Here is a 24,242-nt window from a genome sequence, read left to right on the forward strand (position 1 = left end):
ATTGATGTCCTATGGCCACACTTACACTTGCGAGCCGAACCGTCTTGACTAGGGCTTCATTGTTATTAGAAAATAAAGCCGAAGTTTTGACCGGTGGCAGTAAGATACATATGTGGTATCTGCACTTGGTTAAAACTAGATGTATACTTTCTTTGGGACAACAATTGTACTGTTTATATTTTATAGTTAAATATTGGGACTAATAAATACCGAGTGATCTCACATGATTATAGGATACATGTATGCGATCCTAAAATAGCACCACCGTATACAGTACGAATGAAACATCAACCAGAACCATAAAAGCAGGTACATACATGTACATGTACATAAAAATAAACACCAGCTATAAGCTTACACCCCTACATCCCCAGCTACCGGACACTACATGTATGTATCCAAGAAAGCGCAAGCGTTACCCTGACACCGCCGACTAGTCAAGTCACGTGTGACTAAAAGGCGCGAGAGGACACATTTAGATTTTGACCTTCATTGACACCTCCAAAGCCCCTGCTACCTCCACCAACTATCGATCATCTTCCACTCTACAAACAACTTTCGCCATAACAAACATATTCACCATCTTACAATACAGAACGATACAAAAGGCCATACTATACTCTCTTAATTCTCTACTGCTATCGCTCGAACTACGGCAATGAGCAGCACTACTGCAATATCGTTAATAGCACCTCTGGTGTACATTACCGTCCTCGTCGGCACCCTGGCAGTCTTCTCCAGTCTCTATCGTAAACGAAAAGCCAGTAGGTTGATCTTATATCTTTCATCCATCCGAAAGCATGGACTAAATGTCGGATAGATAAAGCAGCATCCTTGAAGCCCTGGTTCGGCCCTCACTACGCCCGCGATGTCTACCTAACTCTCCTCCACCAAGAAAATACAAAGGTTCCCGACACCATCCTCAAAGCCGCTCTTCTTCGTCGTGCAACCGAAGACATCCGCCGTATTATCGCGCTCCGACAGGCAAAGGGGTCATTGCAGCAACTTCTTCAGAAGGGGAGCATCAGTGATGACTTGTGGACCCGGTTTACTGTAGCAGAGGCAGAGATCGAAGAGGTCCGTTACCAGCTAAAACCCCTAACAGCGTGAGATATGTACTGATAAATTGCATACAGGAGCTCCGTGACGTAGTATTGGAGGCAAATGCATTCAAAGAGGGTTGGGGTAACACGATTTTCCAGACCGCAAACGAGATGGCAAATGCTCAACGTATCCGTGACCGGACCGATGAAGTGACCAAGCAAGCCGAGGCAGAGAGGAAATGGTGGGACGAAAAGCGAAAGCGAGCACAGCGTGAGTTGCTTGGTGAGGTCAACTCGGACGAGGATGGCGTTTTGGTTGAGAGCGCCGCAAAGAAGCAGGCGAAGATTGGAGCTTGAAGAGAAGTCTTGGTGGGACGGGCCAGATAGAAAAAAGCGAGGTGGATATTGGTGGTCTATTTTACTCGTGATTGGACCGGATTTTATCTGTCAAATGCATAAGAGGATAGAAAGGGCCTGGGCCTTTTTGATTTCCTGTTAACTTATCTTTTTACTTTTGTTTCTTCCTTATTTAGGCGGGGAAAGGTTATCAATTGTATCTACGCCTTTGTATTGTTCCTCAATTTCTGGTATTGTACGGGAATGTTATGTATTAATGGGAGTTTTTTTTTTTTTTGTGGTTGAACTAGAAGAAAAAAGCAATAATTATACTTTGACTCGTGTTGGGGTGATTGTTCATGTCGAAACCCAAAACTCGAAACCCGGGTAAAATTACAGAGCTCTCCTCGGATAGGTAGGGAAACGGGGTAAATATATGATAGTGATAAATCTATATAATACCTACATTAAACTATTGAGAACCCAGTATTCCATCATCAAGCATGAAGGTCCCCTCACTCCCCCACCCAGTGCGTGGAAAAATAAATAACACTATGTAAAAGTCTATCTAAAACGAAACGAATAACCACCAGATAAACATGTTAAACAAGCCCGGCCCGTGTCGTGCAATGTAGAACGCCCCGGCTTGCCCCTTCAAACTTTTTTTTTAGGAGAGAAGCAATGAAGGAGTAAGCAAAACAAAACAAAAGAAATGAAAGAAAAAGAAAAGAAAGTTGAATCGACGATGCCCTGACCAACCCCCACTAAAAAGCATAAAAAGAAAGAAGAAAAAAAGCTAACCAAATACCGCCGTTGAGCCAGCAAGTGGACTTGAGTAAAATAAATGTTAAAAAAATATACTGTCAAATAAAAAATGTAAAAAAGGAACGAGAAGTTAAACAGAGCAAACAAAACGCCTAGACATCAAACACCTAAATCTAAAACCTTCCTTTCCCGTAAACTGCTGTAAGAACACTAATATCATCCCATTTCCCTCCTTCAACTGGCAACCCCTCATCAACGGCCCGTTCCATGTAAGGGCTCTCGCCAAATGGGTCAATCGCGACTTTCTTCGCCGCCCTAACTAGCTGTTCCGCTATCTCCGGACCAGTTGAGCCGGCGTTTTCCTCACAGATAGTAAGGATCTCATGATCCCAGAGATTATCTGGAAGCCCGTCACTGGCCATGATAACAATGTCGCCATCTTCAAGTTCGATGCTCTGGACATCTGCATCAGTAGCGGGTGTATCGGGAGAGTTGGTTCCTAGCTGCTTCGGGCAGTCAAACCAATGCCACTGCTCTGTTGTTTTTAGGACAAAGTCGCCAGCAGATGGACGGTAGATCCAGCAGCGAGAGTCTCCAATATTGGCAATCGTGAAAGTATTCCCAGTGAGTGTACCAACACATGCTGTGGTGGTTCCTTGCCATACTGAGCTGGTAGACTCGGTGGTTGCATGTAAAGTTGAATGGTATGCCTTTGTCAGACAGTGAACTGGGTCAACGATGCCTGGAGCACCTTCAACCTCTAACGCAAAGAAGTGAAGCATTAATCGTGACCACAAGGCTGCATGCCCAGCAGACCTCGTATTCCAAGCACCGACACCATCCGCCACACCTAGGTAGGAACGTGCGTAAACCACTGCATCGTCGCCGTTGGTGATTCCACGGAGATAGGAAGCTCCTTCAGAGCGAGGAACTCGGGCGAGACTAGAGCTTAATGAATCCGGGAATGAAGATGCCGGGGGTGAGTTGAACGGGATCGGGAAAGGCCTCGGCGGGCGTTTGGCAAATAAAGAGAATGAGGGATGAAATATGTTCTGCTGCGCAGAACGAGAGCGAGGTATTAACGCCGGAACATGTTGTTTATTTGATGGGGTGACTGTAGATGAGCTAGTTGATGAGGTAGCTGTTGAGATAGGGGTGGTGAGTGTTTGGAGGTGATTTCTCTGTACCAGAGACCCAACTGATGCTCTGCTGATATGTGAAAGATGAGATGCCCTGAGTACTGGCTTCGGAAGCAGTCTTCCTGTTAGGGAGGTGAGGGTGTTTGTTGTGGCTGACAGAGATGAGGTAGAGGGAATTCGCATGACTGGCTTTTCCAGAAACGGTATCTTCGAAGAAGGATGGAAGAAAGAAAGGAAGAAATGTAATAAATAACGGGGGTGTCGACGGAGGAGCGGAAGTTGTAAGTAATAAGAGAGATGAATGATCTTCTAGATCTCGTGATGCAAGGCGCAGGAGATGTTCACTTGTTTGAGTTGAGGGTAGGGAGTTGTTTGAGTGTTTGCACTAGGTTTAGGATGGGATAGGGAGACTCAATAGACAAAAATGTTTAGGCCAGGGGGCGTGAAGGTGGGGAAGGCAAGAGGTAGGTTCACAGATCCTCAAAAAGCTGAGAGAAAGATTTTCCTTTTGTGTTGGGGGGAAGTTCGTGTTGGGACAAGCGTAGAATAGAATTATGGGTGCCGTGGGGCATCTCCCAAGGAAAAAAAATAGTTTCCTTAAAGCTGAGCCTCCACTTCGCCTGCCCTTGCCTTCCCTGCTCCCTTTCACCCAATTGTTCGCTTGTCTTTGTCTGCCCTAGCCCTTCCCACGCCTGCCTGCACGAAAAACAAAAAAGCCTGGATTTCGGCTCGATGTGCAGTAATATTGGCCTCCTTGGCGATCCATGCACGACGAGCTGAGCTCAGGAAAAGAAACGTTAGAATGCAGTCTCAAGCCTCGGGCAGCTTGCATCATCGGTCCATCATTATCATCTTCCTTATTCTCGAAAGAATTATGTATTTTCCAGATTTTCCAGAAGCAGGATCTTCCCGAAGCTCTGGATCTTGAAGAATGTAACGCTTTGATCAACTCAATTTTCCCACAAACGCCGCGCCGTTTTCACATCCCGATAGCGCCGTCTGTTCGCCGGGAATAATCTTTTTTCGGTTCGGCTCAACCGCTTCGCCTAGCCTATGATATGGAGCCACCGGATAGGGTGAACACGAACAGCCTGTTGCAAATGGCGTGCAGTGAACACCTAGAAGGCTCCGTGATATCCATCTCAACCCTGTCTTGTCTGAGGAAGTTACTCCAGCTTCAATACGTGTCGGTACCTCTCAAGCTCAAGGAGGGACCAATGTCACAGAATCTGATACGGGCGCTCCACTGTATGGCACTGTATGCTAAGCAAAAGTAGGCATCGATATGCCTCATATGTCGAGCATTGGGCAGAAATACAGATAGAGTACACTCAGCTTAACAGCCAAGTACGCAGTAAAATTGATATTCGGCCTTGCATTTCTCTTTGGAGCGTGGAAAATATGATTACCTATCGTAAATAGTCCTGGTTCTTATTATGCTACACACTTTATGTGATGTAGGTACATACTTTCAACATACATACCGCAAACGAATCGTACACGGAAGCTTACGGAAAATACGGAATGGTTTTTCCCGCTGTGTTGTGCCAGTGCTGCTCTCGGCACCTAGGCACAGTTACAATTTACAAATACTGATTTGCCTACACACATGCATACTGTGTCCAGATCATTGTTTATTCTGCTCACGCCTGTCTCGAGCATTCTCTCGAGGGACTAGCCACATAGCCTTGGGCAAGAATTGCGTAGCCGCATACAGCTTATTGTCTTTACCGAATGTCCAGTTACTGGACAAAACTGATAAAAAGCTTGGGTCGGATGGATGATGTGATGTGATGAGTGAATGAGTGGGTGCGGAGGTTTTGCTGCGCGATGGCCCAAAGTGGCTTCGATTTTCGACGGGGATCCTGAATGACATGCTGCTGGTAGATAGTTGTTGGCTGCTGAAAATAGCCATTACGCGGTCATATTAAGACGGGATCTTGAAGTCCCGCGTTGCCTCAAAGTTTATTCTGATTGGAAATCCTTGATATGGCCTTGGCTTGGTAAAATACCAGCCCAGGGAGTAAGCTGAAGGTATTTGCTGAAATTCCTCAGGGTTTCTTCTTACGTGACCGCCTTGGGTTTTGTCTTGTGGAAGTTGCGACTGCTTAGAATGTAGGTACCTACATCCCCAAGAAAAGACGCGTAGAGTTGTCTTGGCTACCAGTCCACTATGCCTCAGGTGGAAGATGCGCCAGCCAATTGGCGACTGCCTTTGCTTTAGACGTAAAGTAGGTAGAGCAGGTGCCGTGCAGTACCTACAAGTAACCTCGACTCGTATGGGTAGAGTATGTAGACATTCACATGTATGCACAGGTAACTCACAGTTTGTGGTACTTTGTACCTCCCAGGAACCCCGGAGTCCAGGGGGAGGCTCACACGGCACGAAGAAAGTGGGGAGATAGAGATGGGTATGGGTAAGCTACATCTGCACACATTACACACACATATGTACAATACGAAGGGTGATGGGGTGGTAGAGTAGGAAGGAGCTGGTAGAGATGTAGTTGTTTCCTTCTGCATCTAGACAAGTTAGGTTGTATCAATATACTTTACAGCTTGGGCATCATTTTCATTTTCTCTCCCTCGGACCAGGGGCCAGTCCGGATTCTTCCCAAAACACCAGCCGCTCGAACCCAACGATCTCTTGTTCCCTCGTTTTGCTCCGGGACATCCGTCCACTGACTGCATCAACTGTCTCGCGGCGCTGTTCTCCCGTTCTCGCTTCATCCACTGTCGCTCTTGCTGCCTGCTGCTCAATCATCCCGTGTCAGGTTATCTTTTCTGATTTGCCTGCTTCTTCTGTCATCGTCCTATTTTACTACTTACACCCTTCGTTCCTGGTTTTCGCCCTTGATTCCCGTTTGCACTTCATTCTGTGGGAAGTTGTAGGATTGAAGGCGCGTCGTTTCATATTCTCAGCCTCTTTCTACACCTGCTTCTCCTCCTGCACCTTTCTCGTGGCTACCTCTATGCAATCTGGGGTAGGATATCAATAATTATTTTACTGTTAATCACTCGTCATTCTTGATTCTCTCGCCTGACTCCCCCCACCAACAAGCAAGTGTCACCCATTCAGCCCCAACCAGCCAGCCAGGTACAATAATCTGACCGGACCCGGATCTCACCTACACTACCCTACACCCTTTCATTTAGAGAAATCCAGCCTTCTTCCTTTGGTGCCTGGACACTACTCTACTTTGCTACTCAACTCTCAGTTCAATCCAACATTGTTTGCGAAAGCGTTGTCAAAGAGTGCTAGCTTTCTTAATATTGTGCAACAGTTCGATAATAACTTTGTTTTTTCAAATCTGTCATAATGACTCGTTCCCGCTGTGAGTTGCGACCCTCCCAAGACCTTTCTAAAAATAACCCAACTGCCAGTAGCCGCTGGCCATTAATGTTCCTCAAGCGAAGCTTTAAGAATGTTAAAAAACTGACAACGAACAAAACCGCAGCCTGGTCCGCGTCTTTCACAAATCTTCTCACTTCAAAATCACCAAGCGAGGAACCTAAAGGTCGATTACGTCGCGACACCTTTACCTCGATTACCGAAGCGCACATCGCATCTCCATCGCGAGACAGCCCGCACCCCCCGCAAAGCAGAACGAGCAGACCGTCCTCAAGACCTATGAGTATTGTGCAGCCATACCAACCACCGCTACTAGAGGTGGAGCGGGATACTTTACCAGAGCTGCAGCCAATATTTACGTTTTTAAATAGCCATAGCAAGAAGCTATACACGGAGGGGTATTTCTTGAAATTGAACGATTTAAATCCTGGTATGTTTTTTCCCTGCGATCGGCGTGGCAGGATGAGGTTATACGGCACTGCTGCGGCGGTAGAGGCGTGTAAGATGAAGCTAACGGAATCGGGGTAGATGGGAAGCCAAGTCATGACAGAAATTGGCAGGAGTGCTTCGCGCAGCTGGTAGGGACTGTGTTATCGTTATGGGATGCGGCGGAATTAGATGCGGCAAAGCCGGGGGAGGAGGTTGTGCCAACATTTTTGAACCTCACAGATGCATCGATTAAGATGGTAGGGATATGGCATTTCCCGTCTATGCAAGCTGGAGAACGCCAAGCCACTGGTAGATCTAAAGTGTCTCAGGCGTTTTCTCTAGTTTGCATATATTATCTAAAGAATCATTGACTAATGGCATACAGATTGATACACTTCCAACTCGATCATCAGATGTTCCTCCGCTCACTAATGTCCTTAGTATTTCCACTGCTGGCCGAAACCGATACCTTTTTCATTTTAATTCCCACCATTCACTCACGCTATGGACTGCCGGTATCAGGCTGTGCATGTTTGAGCACTCTTCTCTCCAGGAAGCCTACACTGGCGCATTGATCGCCGGAAAGGGTAAGACACTCAACGGTATTAATACGATAATCGAGAAGACTCGCTTCAAGTATGAGGATTGGGCAAGAGTGCGATTCGGCGCCGGTACACCATGGCGTCGATGTTGGGCAGTAATCACGCCTCCAGACGAAAAGCAAGTCAAAAAGCAGAAGGCACTCTTGAAAAAGGCCCAGAAAACAGGATATACTTCTATTCCTATCCTCAAGGGAGATATCAAGTTTTATGAAAATAAGAAGAGCAAGAAATCGCAGCCAATAGCGACAATCACCGATGCCTTTTCAGCATACGCTATTTATCCCCAGAGTAAGCCGCTGATTGATCAGAGCACCCTTGTCAAGATAGAGGGAAAGATCACCATTAATTCAGACCCACCAACAATGAGTGAGGGATTTGTGTTTGTGATGCCAGAGGTGCACCCGGCTGTCAGTGGGTTTGAAATGATGCTGAAGTGGTTGTTCCCCACGTTTGACACCTTTGCACTGTATGGACGCCCAAATAGGTTGGTTCCAGATATCAATGACGTCAAGAGCTTGATGTTTGCAATGCCCAGGGAACGACAATATGGGTACCTGGAAGTGGCAGATATCGTGTCATTAATTGTCTCTGAAGGGACTGCTATCAACACTGAGTCGGAGTGGAGGGCTAAGTTGAAGAACGCAACTTACGAGAAGATGAAAAACGAATCGAGGACCGCAAGGCCTAGGACCAGTCTTCCAGCTGGGCAAAGGTTTCCCGGCGGAACTTTCGATGGAGACTCTCAGAGATCAAGCTCTTCTCTACCCATTCCGGCATCTCAACTTCCACCACAGCATGTTCCGTTGAATACTCCCCCATTGCCCTCGAACAATTATCATCAACGTTCAACATCTGAGTCTACAGGGTACATGCAGTATCAGAAGCAACAGAGGGCTTCCCCTTCACTTTATTCTATGGCAGAGGCCCAGCATGATTCCCAGCAGAGTCAAGGTTTAGCTCGAAGTGATTCTGGATCTTCTGATTCTAGCTTATTCCAAGGGCGTCCCATTGATCCTGCTGCACGTCGTCTTCAGCAACAGACGGAACAACCAGCCTTTTCGGAAGTTCCAGCAACGCCAACAATGACCCATCCTCCAAGCTCGAGACCAAACCAACTGCCCCAGTCGCCTCAGCAGGCTCCACAAATCCAGAGACGGATTTCTAACAATACACTAAATGAGATGGGAACTTCAGCAGCAGCAGCAGCATTCTTGAAAGAGACAGGGGGTTCTATCTCGCCCCCCTCGAACCCACCACATCTATTACCTAGCCAGAAATCGCAAATCACTGCGCAGAGCTCACTTGGAAAACAAAGCCTTGAGCCCCCACCAGGGTTTGAAATTCAGAACTCGCAAGTTTTGCTTTCTGGGCCCCCCCCAATGGGCGATTCGAAGGTTGCGTACGAGGAAGGGTACGGCTATATTGGGCAGCCTCCCCCTTCACAACAGTCGTTTCAGCAAGTGCAGCGTCAACATCAACAGCAGCAGCAACAGGGAAGTGGTCAGTCGGATATTGGTGTTCCGGAGGGACGTCGTCCTAGATTCTCATGGCAGGACACACCTGGAGGTACCCTTATCCAACCAGTAAAGGTAGTCCCCTACACCGTTATGGAAGGTCTGGAATCACCGTCACCACATATTCCTACCCAAATTCCGCGCAGGTCACCTAACGCTCACCAGATTCCGAGTCTCCAAACCCAGAACATCTCTAGAAAGCCGACCAACGGCGCAGCCTCTGCTGACGATACGCCAAAGACAACAGACAGTATCGAAAGCCTTGCGAGGCATCTAATGAGTCAAGAGGCGCTTGACAAAATTGGAAGAGATAGCGATGATGTTACTTATCAGGAGGAGGACACTTTTGATCGACGAAGAGCCAGTAGATTACAGCAGATGTTGAGTGAGAATGCCGAGAACAGCGGAAGTGAGTATGGGAGTGAGGAAGAAGAAGAGCCTGATTATTCGAGCGTACACACGAGAGAGGAACCACCAAAAAGAGATGCAGACATGCCAAGAGCGGGAGTAAAGAAAGTTGTGGGGACGACCATTGAGCCGGAGGTTGTGGTGGGTGACGTGCATTACAAATCAACTGCTGCGGAGCGAAAAGCGTTGCCTGCTGATATCCCCAAAGTTGATTTTGGGACGACGATAAACCACGGGCGTAGCTTGAGTGCGGAGAGTAGAGGTATTGGTAGGGGGGTGGGCAGCTCATGGAACCCGATGCTACTATCGCATCAGGTCTTGCTTCTCAGGGTACTATGTTGGGCGGAAACCGTAGGGACTCATTCCAAGCGTTGAATGTGGACTGGTCCGAACACAACCGTGAATCTTCCAGGTCTTCTGCTGGTAGCGAAAAACGTGATTCTTGGAATAGGCCTTCCCCGGACTCCGGAAACGAGCCTCACAGTTCTGAGAGTAGTGAATCAAAAAGACGGAGCATGGTCTGGCAACCCGGAATGGTGCCAGTTGCTGGGGGGCAAAGATCTCCGGATCGATCAGCAGAGCAATACGTATCTGATAAGGCTACTGCTGCTGCGGTACAACAACAATCAAGGAGTCGTTATATTCATCAGCGAAAAGCTTCCGGCACCCCCTCACCAGGAAGCCGCAACATGTCCAGCGAATTGCTCCCCACATTACAAAGACACAGTTCAGCCTTCATCCCGAACGGTCTGGTTTCATCTGCTGCTGACTTGTCCGCACATCTTTCTGCGCGCGAACAGGAATATGTTGCAAAGCAGACGGGGTCAACTCTCCTCCATCTAGACAATGGGAAAGGTAAAAACCAACCGCCTCACCAGACTGGTCTTCTTGGCGCAATTGAGACAAGAGAGAAGGAGAAAAAACTCATGAAGGGTTCATGGTCGGGTAATGGCAACAGCGCAACAGTTCAACAAGCCATTGCCCAACGACAACAGCTCAAGCAGCAACAGCTCCAGCAGCAACAGCTCCAACAGCAACAGCTCCAACAGCAACAGCTTCAACAGCAACAGCTTCAACTTCAGCAACAGAAGCTTCAACAGCAACAGCAGCAAGCTCTGTTAAGGGAGAAGGCCAAATCCCCGAGTCCGAGAATGAGCAGTTACGGCGCATACGAAGGTGCAGCAGGCTATTTTCCTCAAAATGCGTATGCATCGCAAAGTCAAACATTATTGCAACAACAGCAGTATCAGCAGTTCTACAACCAGCAACAAGCGTATGGTCAACAGCAATATGGTAATGTACAGGGGAATGGGTTCGTGAGGCAGTAATTTTGGATCAGAGTGGGGCCAATGTTTGAATGGAAGGTGTTTCGGTTCGGTTCTCTAATATCTTTCTGTTTTGTTTTTTCTCTTTCATTCTCTTAAAAATTATCGTCCAAAGCTCGAAACTGGGTTTGTTGGTGTTCTTTCATTTCATTTTCATTTGTTCACTAATCTACCCTCTACAAGCTGCGTATCAGAGTTCTTCACTTTTGTTTTCCTTGCGTATTTTTACAGCGTGCGGTGTTCTTTTTTATTTTTTTCTTTTGTATTTTGCTTTGCTTTGATTTCAACAGGTTGGATGGAATTAAATTTGGGGCCAGGGTTATTGTTATTATCTATACGGTAAAGGCACGGTGCGGTAGCTAAAAACTAAACTTTAACTGCGAGGGGGAGGGCGAATATGCCTAAGTGTTTGTAGTGCTAAATGATTGGGTTTTCTTTCAAGCTAGCATACTTTAGTAGCTTAGGTCGTATCGCTCTAATAATCCTGTGAGAGTATGGGAAATGTGATGGAAATATGTGGTGGATATTTTCTTTTTCATTTCCATTACCATTCGATGCATTAATTTGAAGAGATAGGAGGGCCGGGGATTGGTTTGAATCTCGTTTTGTTTCTTGTTTTTATTTTCAATTGGTGTAGCGCGAAGAATCTTCATGTCTCATTTGTTTTCGATCATTTGCTCTTGCTTTGAAATTGTTCGTGTGTTTGTGTTTGTGTGTGGGTGTGCATCAGGTCTTTCTCTCTATTTTTCTTTTCGTGCTTTCTATTTCTAATCCATGGATTGTTTAATAGCTATAACTACAAGACAATAAACTGGATAGAGCCAAATCATGTGTGCTCAGTATCACTTTTCCTGAAGACCCGGTGATCAGGCCCTGTGGTAAAAGATAGTGTGATACGAAGGAAAGAAAAGGTGGAGTTATGTCTCATGACGGTCATACAAAGTTTGAGTTTTTGACTCGGTAGGTTCAGTGAACAAATCGAGAGATTTATTGATTTCATTTATTACTTGATCCTCTGCTAGAATAAGTATTCTGAGCCCATGACCATAAACCATTTGCCGGGCTCGTGTGGCATGATACACAAATTCATTGCGCATCTCACAACGCTCACAACGTAAAGATGTCCTAAATCCTGAATTCTATCCACGGGCAAAAAAGTTAGCGTTAATTCTCTCACAAAACTCAATTGAAACCCGCTCCTCCTGCACCAAGGGAAAAATGAGAGAGATTTCAAAACACATCTCAGTACCCAATGTTCTAAGCACCGCCCCCCACAACGGGACTTCCCCACAATACCCACGCCGCACTGTAACCACCCGGGAACGAAGAAAGTCAAACCGATCATACATTTCCCGAGCGGGTCGGGCAGGGCGCTGATGGGTGAAGATGGATGGTCCGGTTTTTATGTTGTAGGGGACTCATACGGCTCTTCCTTTCATTCTTGGGAGATACTCATCATGGTGTGTTTCTCTCTTCTCTCTCTTTTCTTTTGATGAGTGGTAGAAAGGGGTGAGGGGCGACTTACAGATTGTTTGTTAGTTAGTTTCCGTGATGATGATGTCGTTGGGTGATGATGTCGATGGTGGGTTTGGTGAAGTTGAGGATGAAGATGTTGTTGCTGGTATTTGGAGGAAAAACCTTTTTGAGCCCCAGGAACAGACTGGGCTTGGCAGAATTAGGGTGCCAAGAAAAGATTGGCATTTGGGGGGTAATGATCGGAGCGGCATGTCCTGTCAGGTCCTGGTTATGGACTCTCCCTCTTTTCTTTCTTCTTCCTTGTTATAAGGGTAAGTAAGTGCTTTGAGCTAATCGCTACTGGTTGTTGTAGTGGGGTAAGAGGGACGTCCTTTGTGAAAAGTCACCGTATACACGTACGAGAGATTTGCAATACAAAAAAATCTTCATGAGATGGCAAACTGAGAATCATGACCAGAGAGATATTAATTTTCTACTTCCGGTTAACTTATACGCGCCGCCCAGCTCTTCAACTCTTTGAACATATTCCATGCTATCTGCCTGATGACACTTTACCAACGTACAAAATCACCTAATTGTATGTACAGGGTTAGGGTTACTATGTGGTTTTTTAATAGGATCGACTAAGGGCTGGGGCTGCGTGTTCTCCCTTCCTCATTATATGAGAGGAGTGCGGCTGGAAGTAAGGTGGAATTGTGTTGTTTCTTATTCGGATTGATTGATTGATAGTTTCTTCGTTTGTCATCACAATTAGGAGTACAGTTTATAAGAGGCTGAAGAGACTCATATATATATCATAATTGTTATTACAAGAATAAAAGAAACAAGCTCCTTTTATACATGTAGTGAGCAAAGACACCATAAGTTTATCAGACAACTAGACTTGTTGTCTTGACACAGCAATAACAGCAAGTAGCAAAGACTACAGAAAACCCGGTGTGCCGGTGTGTCCAAGTGGCAGTTGATTTTCAGTTAGCCCGTTGGTTACAGCGGGAAGGAACGAGTACTACTCTACTCGGGTTGGATGTAGACGATCTCGAAATGTAGATACATACGTCCACCTAGATATGCACCCGCCCGTCCTGCCCCGGCTGTATGCAGTTAAAGTGTAAATCAGATCTAGGCCAGTCGATCCTATACACTGATTCCAGTACTCTGGCAACACATCATCCCCCGCGTTCGCGGGTTGCGTCGTTCTTTGCCACCCTACCGAGTGACGCCCCATGACGCTCTAGCACAACGCAGTTTGACGCCCGCCGAGTGACCGTTTATGACTTCACGAACCCTTAGCCCTTACCACTCGACACCGAATACTGGCACTTAACACTCAACGCTCTATGCAATAGTCTATTTTACTCCATTTTAAATTCCCCACCGCCCCTAGCTCATTATTTCCGATACACATACAGTACACATTTCTATTCGATCTCGCCTGGACACATCATCCCTCATTCATCCGCCCTCGTTCCCCCCTTCCTCATCCCTGGAGGAGAAATCATAATCCACTCCCGAAATAAGAAGGGAAAGAAGACAATAACCACCACCACCCCGCCGCCCCATGAAGAAAAATTAAAAACACACAGAACCATAACTAATCTGTCTCTCCCCCCTCGAAGAGAGGGAGAGGAAATAGGGCACCGATACGAGACTTTATGAGACCCAATAAAGACGTAGGGAATAAGGAGAGGAAGAAAGGAAAAGAGAAAGGAAAAAAAGGAGGAAGAGAAAAAAAGACTAGAATATATAAAAGGAAAAAGAAGAAAAAAAGACAACGTAAAAAACTCCCAATGTCAAAATGCTTAATTCGATTCGATTCGATTTCCCACCCTTCAAGCCTTGCCACCCTTGCCTTGCCTTGCCAGCCCGTCCGTCCGTGCGTACGTTAAATCAATGCATCAGTAGAAGAAGAAAGAAGAAGAGAAGACGAAAAGAAAAAGCAATGAAAGCAAGCTAATCATTACGCCACTCCCTCATCTAGTAATCCATCTCCAACGGGCAATCGACACTGTCGTGGCCGTCCCTCTCGCACATGGCGCACCATTTATCCATTTCCACCACGCCGCTCTCCTTGCCAGCGACAGGGCCAAAGCTGCTGTCAACGCTGACCATTGGCGGTGGTGCGGGGAGGTGCACGCTCTTCTTTCGCTCTTGAGCGCCAATGCGTCGTCGCTCCTCCTCCTCCATGAAGGATGCGGAGCCGGGCGATACACCGTTGCCGTTGCCGTTACCGTTGATGTTGAGAGGTGGCTCGATGTGGTCGCTATCGGAGGCAATGGTCTTGGTCTCGTCATCGTCGTTGACAATTTCTTTGGCATGAATGGTGGGTGGGGTTGGGAGCGGCTTCTCGCCTTCGGGGCCTGCGGACGCAGGACCGCCGGCAGCGGAGCCGAACATGTTGGTGCAAGTAAGGATATCATGGCCTGCGGTCTCGCAGATCTCGCACCACATTGCCTCCGCATCTGAGCCCTCCGCAGTAATGGGTGCAAGCGCGCCACTGCTGACAACAGCTTCAGGGACGGACTCCTCCTTTTCAGCGCCGGCCATGCTGCTTGCGCTGCTTTGTCTGGCCCTTCGCCAGCTGCCGACGGTCCCGCGTGATTCCCGTTCACTGGCAGTGGTGGCAGTAGCAGTCTCGGTGTCTGCGGCGGAGAATGATGGTCTATGGCGCTCTCCAGAGTTGCGGCCCCACGAGCCAACGATGCCCGGTGCTGTCTTCTCCGAGATGGAGCCTGAAGCACCGGACGCGCGGGTCTCCTTGCGTTTTCGTAGGAACTCAATCTCCTTTTCAAGTTCGTCCTCACGGGAGGCCTTGCGGTCAATCAGGCCCTGGAGCTCATTGACCTCACGCTCCAATTTCTCGCGGGTGTTACGCTCCATTGTCAATTCATCACCGTCACCAGTTTCACCATTGACGCGGCGAAGAGCTCCGAGGTGTACAGCATGGCTTCCGTCCTCAGCCGGAACAGCGTCTCTCGAAAGGGAGTGGATTATCGCCTTCAGTCCGCGGATCTCATCATCCTTCTTCTCGACCTCGCTATCAATGGAGCCGGTACGCATGAGCTTTCCTACGGCAGCGTTCGCTACCGCAGCGGCACTCTTCTCTTTCTCGCGTCGGAGCTCCTCGCGGCAGCGTTCTACTTCACCACGAAGGAATTCTACTTCGCCGCGGGCTTCAGCTTCACCTCTACGTGCGTCTTCGAGACCCTCTTCAAGCTCTGCCACCAATTCTTCGAGTTGCTTGAGTTGACGAGCGACACTCTCCACATCCTCAGTTCGCTCCTGCAGCTCCCGGATCTCGTTCATGAGTTCTTGAACTTTGATCTCGTATACACGCTCTGTCTCGGTAGAGGCAAGCTCCAGGGTATCGATCGTACTTCTGAAGTCAGCACGATGTGCGTCGAACTCCGCAGTAAGAACCTGGATCCTCTCTGTCTTCTCTCTTAGTAACGCCCGTAGCTGTGTTGCATCTGCATCGTCGAAAGCGCCGCCCCGCATGGATATCGGAGACGTTACCGGCGGCGGTTGTACCTGCGCGCTTTGGATTAATGTTTGCAGCTCTGAGAACGACGCCTCCATTTCCAGAAGCTGTGCAGCCTGCTCCTGCAGCTGTCGGTCCCTCTGGGCTAATTGATCTTCCAGCGCCGTTGTAGATCCATTGCTTACGCCTCCGTTGGAATTATCGTACTCGCTTTCCTCCGCGTGAATTAGCCCAATTCCCGAATCGCCCTGCGAAGTCTCCTCTTGTAAATCTTCCTGCTGCCTCTCCGGGTGTTGCCCTAAAGAACTGATGGAGCGCATTCCCATTGATGATCCACTCCGCAGCCCGCTCTGTCCCGAATTCTTTGGCTGCTTCAGGCCCAGTGACGAACCCGAGTGCTTCGGCGTGTGTGAGATCCTTGGAGTAGGGCCGGAGAATCCAGTTGCGGTTCCAGGACGCTCCGGATGCGTCGGCCCACCGTTTACTGTAGAAGCGATACTGCTTGCCCTTGGTCTACCGTAGTTTATCTTTCCCGGCATCTGACTTGGACCCCCAAATCTCCCTCCCATGGCCGAAGAGACGTTTCTTGGCGTTCCCGGAGGTTGCAGGCCTCGTGCGGCGGGAGCGGGAGTGGTCTTGCGGACAGGGCTTTCCGGTCGCGGCAGTGATGGGCGGGATGAGGGCGCGAGGCCGATGCCGCTTCGGGCGCCATTGTTGTTGTTGTAGCCGAATGGTGACTCGGCGCGCCGGGGAGTAGGGTAGCTAGGTGGTGAGAGCGCGGAGGTCCCGGTAGGGGAGTTGAGCCCGAGGAGCGTTGGTGTTGGTGGGGGATTCGAGGAGGACGCGGAGTTTCGCTTCTGTGCGCGCGCGAGTGGCACAAAGATCCCCGAGTTTGGGTGTGCGGTGGTGAAGTAACGTACACTAATTCCCCGGGAGCGGTGCTGTTAGTCACGATAATGCCCATCATCGAAAAAAAAAATGCAACATTGAGCTACCACGAAAAGAAAAGAAAATAAAAAATAAAAATAAAAGCACACAGTAACGGTGTAATAAAACCCGTGTGTTATGGGCGCCAAACAAAAAAAGGAAGAAAAAAAGTGATATAAAAGAATTGTGAAAACGAACCCGTCGACTGCACCATCGTTCTTCCCCCGACCTGCCATATCAGGGTCCAACTCCACGCCCACAAACACACCCGCCTTCCCCTTGACGGTCCCAATGAACTTCACCGTCCCATGCATGCCCCCGGGGGTGTTGACCTGATCCCCAACATCGACGTCAACCCCCGCAACCGGCGTTCCTCTCCCTCGCCCTCTCAGGCCATCATCACCACCCCTCGACATGCTTCTCGTAGGACTTCCCAGACCAAGCCCGTACCCCATGGTCCCGTCTGGTATCGATGCTAAAGAGTTTTGTGTCAACTGGTTCAGCGAGGCCTTCCGGGCCAGCATAGTACTTGGCGACAGCAGGGGCCCGTTTGAGGACTGGCTTGTATAACTCGGGGCGGGCGGCAGGCCGCTGTTGTTGTTGCTGCTGCTGTTGTTATTGTTGTTGTAAAATGTGTTTGCTGAAGCGTTCGCGAACGGTGTGTTGAGGTGCGAGGGACGTGGACGGTTGAGGCCGAGGCCGATGCGGTTTTTCGTAGATGGCGTAGAGGGGGTCGACATTTGTGCTGGCCTATATGATGAGATGGGGGGAGGGGGACGGGGGGGTGTGCCTCCTTCTTGGGGATTTGACGGAAACGGGAGTTAGGGGCAGGGTTGTTGTGGCTCACTGTCCAAGTTGGTCCCTAGGGCGAGGTAGGTACCGTTAGGTTGTGATGAGAGGGTGTGGACGCTTCTGGGAATGAAGGGACGGTGGTGGTGGTGGTGGTGGTAGGTGGTAGGTGCAGTTGGGTGAGTGCGTTATTGGATGACGATGAAAGGGTGAGAAAGGGCTGGGCCGGGTTTCGTTCGTGATGATGCTTTCCTTTTCCACCGCCCGGATTGATATCCTGGCAGGCTGTGATCCTTGTTTAAATGATATGCCCAGCAGAGAAGAGAGACCTATATCTGTCTGTCTGTCTGTCTGTCTGTCTGTTGCGAGGCAGGCAAGGAGAGTTGATCGATGATGCAACGTAACGTGCCTGGCAGGAAATGCAATTGATTTCCTGTGCAACGGGGCCGTTAATTGGACAGGACCAAAATGAAAGCCAGTGGCGTATATATATCAGGTCAGCTATTCAGTCACGAAGGCGGATAGACAGACAGAACGAGAGGCAGACTGGTATCTCGCGCTATCACTCGTTCCTTCGTCACTTCGTGGTAGTCGTATGCACTTTGCCCCCAGGTGCAGGAAGGCCCAGACAGAAATGGAGAAGAGGGAGAAGGTGGAAGAGGTGGAAAAGTCAAGAACGGAACTATCACTCGCTCGCTCGCCCCCGTTCCCAGTTCAGGGTCCACAGCTAGCATTTTAGTTCCCCCCCAAACCCAACCCAATTCGCAACTTGCAAGACCTCCCTCAATTGCCAAGAAGTCCCGAAAAACCAACCCAGGGGAAAAGCTTCCGCTAACCCACTTCCGCCCTAAACTTGCCTTTCCTTCCGCTATCTCCTTCTCCTTCTCCTGCAGATCTACGGCCTACGCAGGCCTTCTATGTATGTCTGGGTTAGACAGACGCAACTGGCTGTTCTCACAAAACAGCTACAGCTGTCCTAGCTCACGAATGAATGAATGAAGAAGAAATTAACAGCTGTTTGCCCGGGAGTCTACATGCTTCAACGTCCTGAAAGCCCGCCTAACGTACGCATCATGCCATCGTAACCTACATGCATACCATCTACTCATCTATCCGCTCCCCTTTTTGCGTTGCTGCGATGAGATGAAGCAAAGCAAGCAAGCAGCAGCAGCAGCAGCAGCAACAAGCAAAAGAAAAGCACATAAGGAAGAAAAGGAGATTCCGGCTCCGATTCTTTACTTTTTTGATACGCGCACGGTCCTCGACGCGCGCGCCGAGACGTTCCTTTTTTTTCCTTTCTCTCCTTCTTCGCCAGTCAGTGGACATCCCGAGAAACCTTCCAGCCACGACATTGCTACGATTGGCTTCCTGCGGGCTTCTTTGGGATTCTGGGAAAGGGGCTTCTTTTGGGTGGATGCGGCTTTTCAGGAAACAATGTTTTCCTTTTTTTTTGCCCTAACTACATACAGACGGAAGACACCCACTCCACTGGTGGGGGGCGAGTGAGCGTTTTTTGTTGCCCTGGGCATTGTGTAGGCATGCTATGTAGGTGAGGGAGAAGTATTATGGCTTCCTCATCTCTTCTACATACTTCCTTGAAGTGGTCTCTAGTACTCTAGAGGACATACTATGCAATCCGGATCCCCCAATCATGATCACGGACCACCATACGTCAGTGTCCAAGCGCCCCCCCTCCCCGCCGTAATGGCATGGCGTGTCAGATAAACATTGACACCCAAGGCTCCGGAAGACCCATGCTCAGCCTGAGGTAGAATGGACAGGAGACGAACACGACACTGTGGAGATATGGACCGGTGCACTTCCGCCCCCCCCCCCCCCCGGGTCGTCGAGTGATTGGCTGTGATGCGGTGGAGGGTTTTCATTTGCCGCTATGAATATATACCCTGCCATGTCAGATGTGATAATCTGAGCATGAGTAATAGTGTATCTATGTGTCTATCGGGGCTGCGGGTCTATATATCTCAAGCCTTCTGTTGTGGTTAGTGGGCCGTGGGCATAAATCCAGCCTTCGTAGTGCTTCTTAGCTGGAGAGGCCTAGGGCTGACTACTGGCGTTTTTGAACTGGGCCACTATTGCATACACCAAAAACCATGAGCTTGGCGTATTTTTGTATGGTATGCAATATTGGTCGCGTCCACAAACGTCAGGAAAATACGAGTATATACCTGCATACAGCAGCAGCTAGCAGTAGGACTCCAGGTGTAAGCCGAGAAATAATTTCCCTCAACCCACAACTTGTATGCGGAAGAGGGCTCTCGAGCACCGGCCAGGCGTTTTCTGGCGGATATGCGGAGCATGCAAGGAGGTCTTCAACTAAATGCTTAACCCATTAGCTGTCTCCACCCACTGAAAAGCTTAATTCACTCCCCTTGGCGGAGAAAAAAACGTTATTTGTAGAACCATGGTCAAGTAAGGAGGCGTTGTTCGGTGGTATGTAAATCTAGAATTAGCTAAGGGCGGGCTGCAGGATTTGCTTTATCGTGCCCCTTGCTCGATGGTTATCGTGGGGTGTTGAGTGTAAAGGTTTGTAACTACAATTTGGGTGCGGTATCCGGGCCGGGGCAGGATCTGATGTGTGGGTGGTTTGGCCCGGTGCAGTAGGATTCAAGTGCATGCAGCCCATCACATGAGAATGTGAACTAAACCAGTGTACGTGTATGGTGTTTGTCTCGTCATAAAACATTTTGAGTCCATCGGCCGAACGAATCTTGATGATATCAGGTAGATGTTTGGCTTGGCCATGGCCAAATACAAAACCAAATGTTGTAAGTGTAAGTTCGAACAGCTTAGCAACGGTAAGAGGCCTCCGGGGCTGCACTGTTGTGTCCGTTCAACTCTTCACTACGCTGGATTCGGACCGGCCCCAGAATCAGCACCAACACGGTCTTGATCTTTATGGTGTTACTATCAGGAGAACGAAGCTACATGTAGATATACTCAAGATTCGGGCCTTCAGCTAGGACTATAAACTCAATCTATATACTCCGAATCGTTCCAATCTGACTACAGTTGTCATCGTTATTAATTCGAATGTGGTAATTCCATATTAATACCACTCGAATTATTAGCTTAGTTGTCATGAAAGAGGCTCTGCGTTTGGGTCGGGGAGATCGTTTCATCATCAATTCAGGTTATGTACCTATAGCTAACTAAGAATCAACCTTTCGATCGAGCTATTTCATAGAAGCTTATCCCCATCACCATATATCACCTCTTTACTGAAATTTAGTCAAAACTATCACTCTCAGATCACAGGTAGCGTACCGTGCAAATTCGCCTGCTCCGGGGTGTTTTCGGTGGGCATCTAGTTTCCCCGGATTCTAGTCGCGGGTACGGCAAGTTCCGAGACAGTGGGCCCTTTTCTTGCCCGAGTCCCTTTGCAACAACGTCAACCCCACCATCCAGAGTATCACATCAACCACCATCAATCACTCCCCCCACCACCACACAATATGTCAGAGAGCTTCGAACCCCTCCAGAATGACCTCTTGCTCCGCGCCGCCAGAGGTATTTCTCTTAGGTGGAATTGAATCTCTACGGATGTCAGCCAGCTGACATGTGATTGCTAAATTGACAGGCGAGACGGTCGAGAGGCCGCCCATGTGGGTGATGCGTCAAGGTGAACCCGCACTCCAATCCATTCCACTGCGGTTTATGCAGGAAGGCTCTCATATTTAGATGCCGAATCTCTAACTAACGCTTCACTTCTCTAGCCGGCCGCTACCTCCCTGGTCCGCACCTCCACCTCTCCCCCGATCGGCCCCCCCGCCCACCACTAACAAACCACTCCCCCATATAGAATACCACATAGTCAAAGGCACAAACGACTTCTTCGCCGTCTGCCGCGACCCCGAGCTCGCATCAACAATTACCCTCCAGCCTGTCGAGCGCTATGCCGGCCTCCTCGACGCCGCAATTATCTTCTGTGACATCCTTGTCATCCCCCAGGCCCTCGGCATGGCCGTTGAAATGATCGATAAGAAGGGCCCCCACTTCCCCGACCCCCTCCGCGTCCCCGCCGACCTCGACAAGCTCCGCACAACCGTCGACGTCAAGGAGCAGCTCGGCTACGTGTTCGACGCAATCACCCTCACGCGCAAGAAGCTGCGTGGTCGTGTCCCCCTTCTGGGGTTCGTGGGCGCCCCTTGGACACTCATGAGCTACATGATTGAGGGCGGTGGAAGCAAGATGTTCATCCACGCGAAAACATGGATCTTCAAGTATCCCGAGGAGAGTAAGCACCTACTCGCGCGCATCACCGACGTGTGTGTCGAGTTCCTAGCGCAGCAGGTTGTGGCCGGTGCGCAAATGATCCAGGTATTTGAGTCGTGGGCGGGCGAGCTGGCGCCGCGCGACTTTGACGAGTTCTCGCTGCCGTATTTGAAGGAGATTGCGGAGCGATTACCGAAGCGTCTGAGGGAGCTGGGTCAGGAGCCCGTCCCGATGACTGTTTTTGCGAAGGGTGCGTGGTATGCGTTGGAGAAGTTGTGCGTGTCCGGGTATCAGGTTGTGGGCTTGGACTGGACGCATGATCCCGAGGAGGCGTATAAGGTTGCCGCCGGCAGGGTCACGCTGCAGGGGAACTTTGACCCGAATATTTTGTATGGAGGGAGGAAGGCGATTACGGAGGCGGTTGAGAGGACGGTACCTGCCTTTGGTAATGGGAAGAAGGGGTGGATTTGTAATTTGGGACATGGTGAGTTTTGGATATCTTTGGGGGGAGGTGTGCCGTGTGCTAATGTGGGTGTGATTTAGGTATTACGCCGTTTGTGGACCCGGAGGACTTGAAGCACTTTTTTGAGGAGGTTCATAGAGTGGGTGGGAAATAGAGTGGATAGAGGACTCAAAATAGACTTGCTTCCGTTGTGGAACGGATATCAAGTTGCTAGATGAATATAAATCAAAAGTCTTTTAAGCTTCTATTCATTTTTCTGGTCTTTATCAAAAAGAGCATTGCTTTCCATCGGTGGTTCATCCAACGATACCACCATTGAGAATAAACCACAGCTAAATGGTGGTGGCTCTTAAACTCCAGAGTTCGTTTTCTAAATGTCTCAACGAGGTTCTTTGATCAACGTGGGCGCCCAAATTACCCAGAGGTGTCGAGGTATTGATTGATTGATTGATTACTTCATTAACTGTATGAGGTGTCGAGGTAGATTTCCGCCGGTATTTTGGATGGTAAGAGGGCGTAGAGTTATGTAGCTTATAACTTTATTATTGTAAGGATCGTGCTTCCCAAACCTTCCGAAGTCTGGAATTAACCAAGCAGTCGAAGCTTTTGCCCGGGACCCGGATAGTACAGAGCCATGCATGATTATTTTGTGCTGTTGGGGGACGTTATGGGTTGGATGGCTCCTAAACGTACCGTACGATCTTAGTCAAGTGCGAGTACAGCTCACAAATATTCCAAGATAGTTTGTATGAGCCTATGCTAGAACGGGATATTTTACGATTCGATTTTATCCTTATTGCTTGGCGTCGAGTGATATCTCATGATTAACTGCGCACCACGTTAGCGATGGATACCCGGGTAGCTCTGAAATTAACTGGAGGACGTAGGGGATGGTAGATTCAAGAGTTCTGTGGATTGATAGTTGATATAGCATATTCGTGATCGAGGATTGGTTGCGCCGGTCTACTTTTTACGGATAGCCTATATGTACGAGCCCCCATAGTTAATAGTAGTAAAGGAAACAAGGTGAACATGGGGGTTGGGCGTGGCCCAGCGGTATAGAGCTTACACTCTGTACCGAACTCGTGAGCGTTCAACCCCCCTTCCGGACGTAGAAAAAGACGTAGCAACCGAGGCTTAGGCGGTGTTGTGAACTTTTTTGCTCTTTTTTGTTTTGTTTTGTAAATTATTGAAGTCGAGCGGGTTTTTTTTTATATTATATATATATACTAGAGGTTTTCCCGTTTTTACCAACCGGAATCATTTCATAATGCCCATCTTAATTTATGCTGTCAATTTAAACCGGGTTGGTGAATGAAATAAAGCTACTCTGGCCTGGAATCTTTTTGGCTTTGAAAGCACTTTCCCGGCCGGCCGGGCGGAGTATTAAACAGAACAATCATTTCATTAAAGGGCTGTTCCGACATATTCCAGTACACCCTTAACGTTCTATGTAGGAAGCCTGGGTGCAGGGCCAATCATCACCGGCCCGCCATTTGCGAAATTTCTTTTCGTCCTGATCTTTTATATATTAGGAGATGTATGGTGGGGATTGGTACATGTAGTGCTGCTTGTCCTGGGGATACATGTATTTATTATGGAAAGGATCTAAAGCCACATACATTGGCGCAAGATGACATAGTTTTCTATGATCTAAAATAAAAAAATAAAAAAAATGTGATCGAGCTATTGAATATATATCACTACCGCTGTCTTTAGCAATGTCGTAGGACTGCGGTAATACTATGTACTGTACTTTGTTAAAATACGGCATAAGTATTCTCACAATGCCATACAAGTACCCGTACTGATGCCGCTGGCGGTATCAATTTTTACCTCCATTTCTGGTGCTGTGCGTAGGAGCATTGAAAATCAAAGGGTTAGGGGTTCTGCTTCATCTTGGCACACTGTGGCACACTGCCAAGATCAAGTATCACTTCCGGCGCAGCAGCCACCATGGGCG

General features: G+C 48.6%; 5 protein-coding genes across 5 annotated transcripts; 3 read left to right on the forward strand and 2 right to left on the reverse strand.

Moving 5' to 3' along the window:
* Positions 1-658: 658 nt before the first annotated feature.
* LAJ45_07646 (uncharacterized protein) lies at positions 659-1,400 on the forward strand (the record flags this gene model as incomplete). Its single annotated transcript, XM_046117202.1, has 3 exons — positions 659-764; positions 821-1,077; positions 1,137-1,400. 3 exons carry the CDS (start codon positions 659-661, stop codon positions 1,398-1,400), a joined length of 627 nt encoding a protein of 208 aa, XP_045969498.1.
* A 917-nt stretch (positions 1,401-2,317) lies between these two features.
* Positions 2,318-3,466, reverse strand: LAJ45_07647 (uncharacterized protein; the record flags this gene model as incomplete). The annotated part of the gene is made up of 1 exon (XM_046117203.1): positions 2,318-3,466. The coding sequence occupies one exon, from the start codon at positions 3,464-3,466 to the stop codon at positions 2,318-2,320; it is 1,149 nt and encodes a 382-aa protein (XP_045969499.1).
* A 3,136-nt stretch (positions 3,467-6,602) lies between these two features.
* Positions 6,603-10,916, forward strand: LAJ45_07648 (uncharacterized protein; the record flags this gene model as incomplete). The annotated part of the gene is made up of 6 exons (XM_046117204.1): positions 6,603-6,618; positions 6,742-7,065; positions 7,164-7,321; positions 7,450-9,255; positions 9,346-9,850; positions 9,904-10,916. 6 exons carry the CDS (start codon positions 6,603-6,605, stop codon positions 10,914-10,916), a joined length of 3,822 nt encoding a protein of 1,273 aa, XP_045969500.1.
* Positions 10,917-14,363: 3,447 nt separating this feature from the next.
* On the reverse strand, positions 14,364-17,534 carry LAJ45_07649 (uncharacterized protein; the record flags this gene model as incomplete). The annotated part of the gene is made up of 2 exons (XM_046117205.1): positions 14,364-16,788; positions 16,993-17,534. The coding sequence occupies 2 exons, from the start codon at positions 17,532-17,534 to the stop codon at positions 14,364-14,366; spliced, it is 2,967 nt and encodes a 988-aa protein (XP_045969501.1).
* Positions 17,535-21,056: 3,522 nt separating this feature from the next.
* Positions 21,057-22,433, forward strand: LAJ45_07650 (uncharacterized protein; the record flags this gene model as incomplete). The annotated part of the gene is made up of 5 exons (XM_046117206.1): positions 21,057-21,111; positions 21,182-21,223; positions 21,318-21,335; positions 21,404-22,300; positions 22,360-22,433. The coding sequence occupies 5 exons, from the start codon at positions 21,057-21,059 to the stop codon at positions 22,431-22,433; spliced, it is 1,086 nt and encodes a 361-aa protein (XP_045969502.1).
* Positions 22,434-24,242: the final 1,809 nt, after the last annotated feature.

Source organism: Morchella importuna (assembly GCF_003444635.1).
Source record: "Morchella importuna strain M04M26 chromosome Unknown Morimp01GS025, whole genome shotgun sequence".
In the NCBI taxonomy this organism is placed as follows: Eukaryota; Fungi; Ascomycota; class Pezizomycetes; order Pezizales; family Morchellaceae; genus Morchella; species Morchella importuna.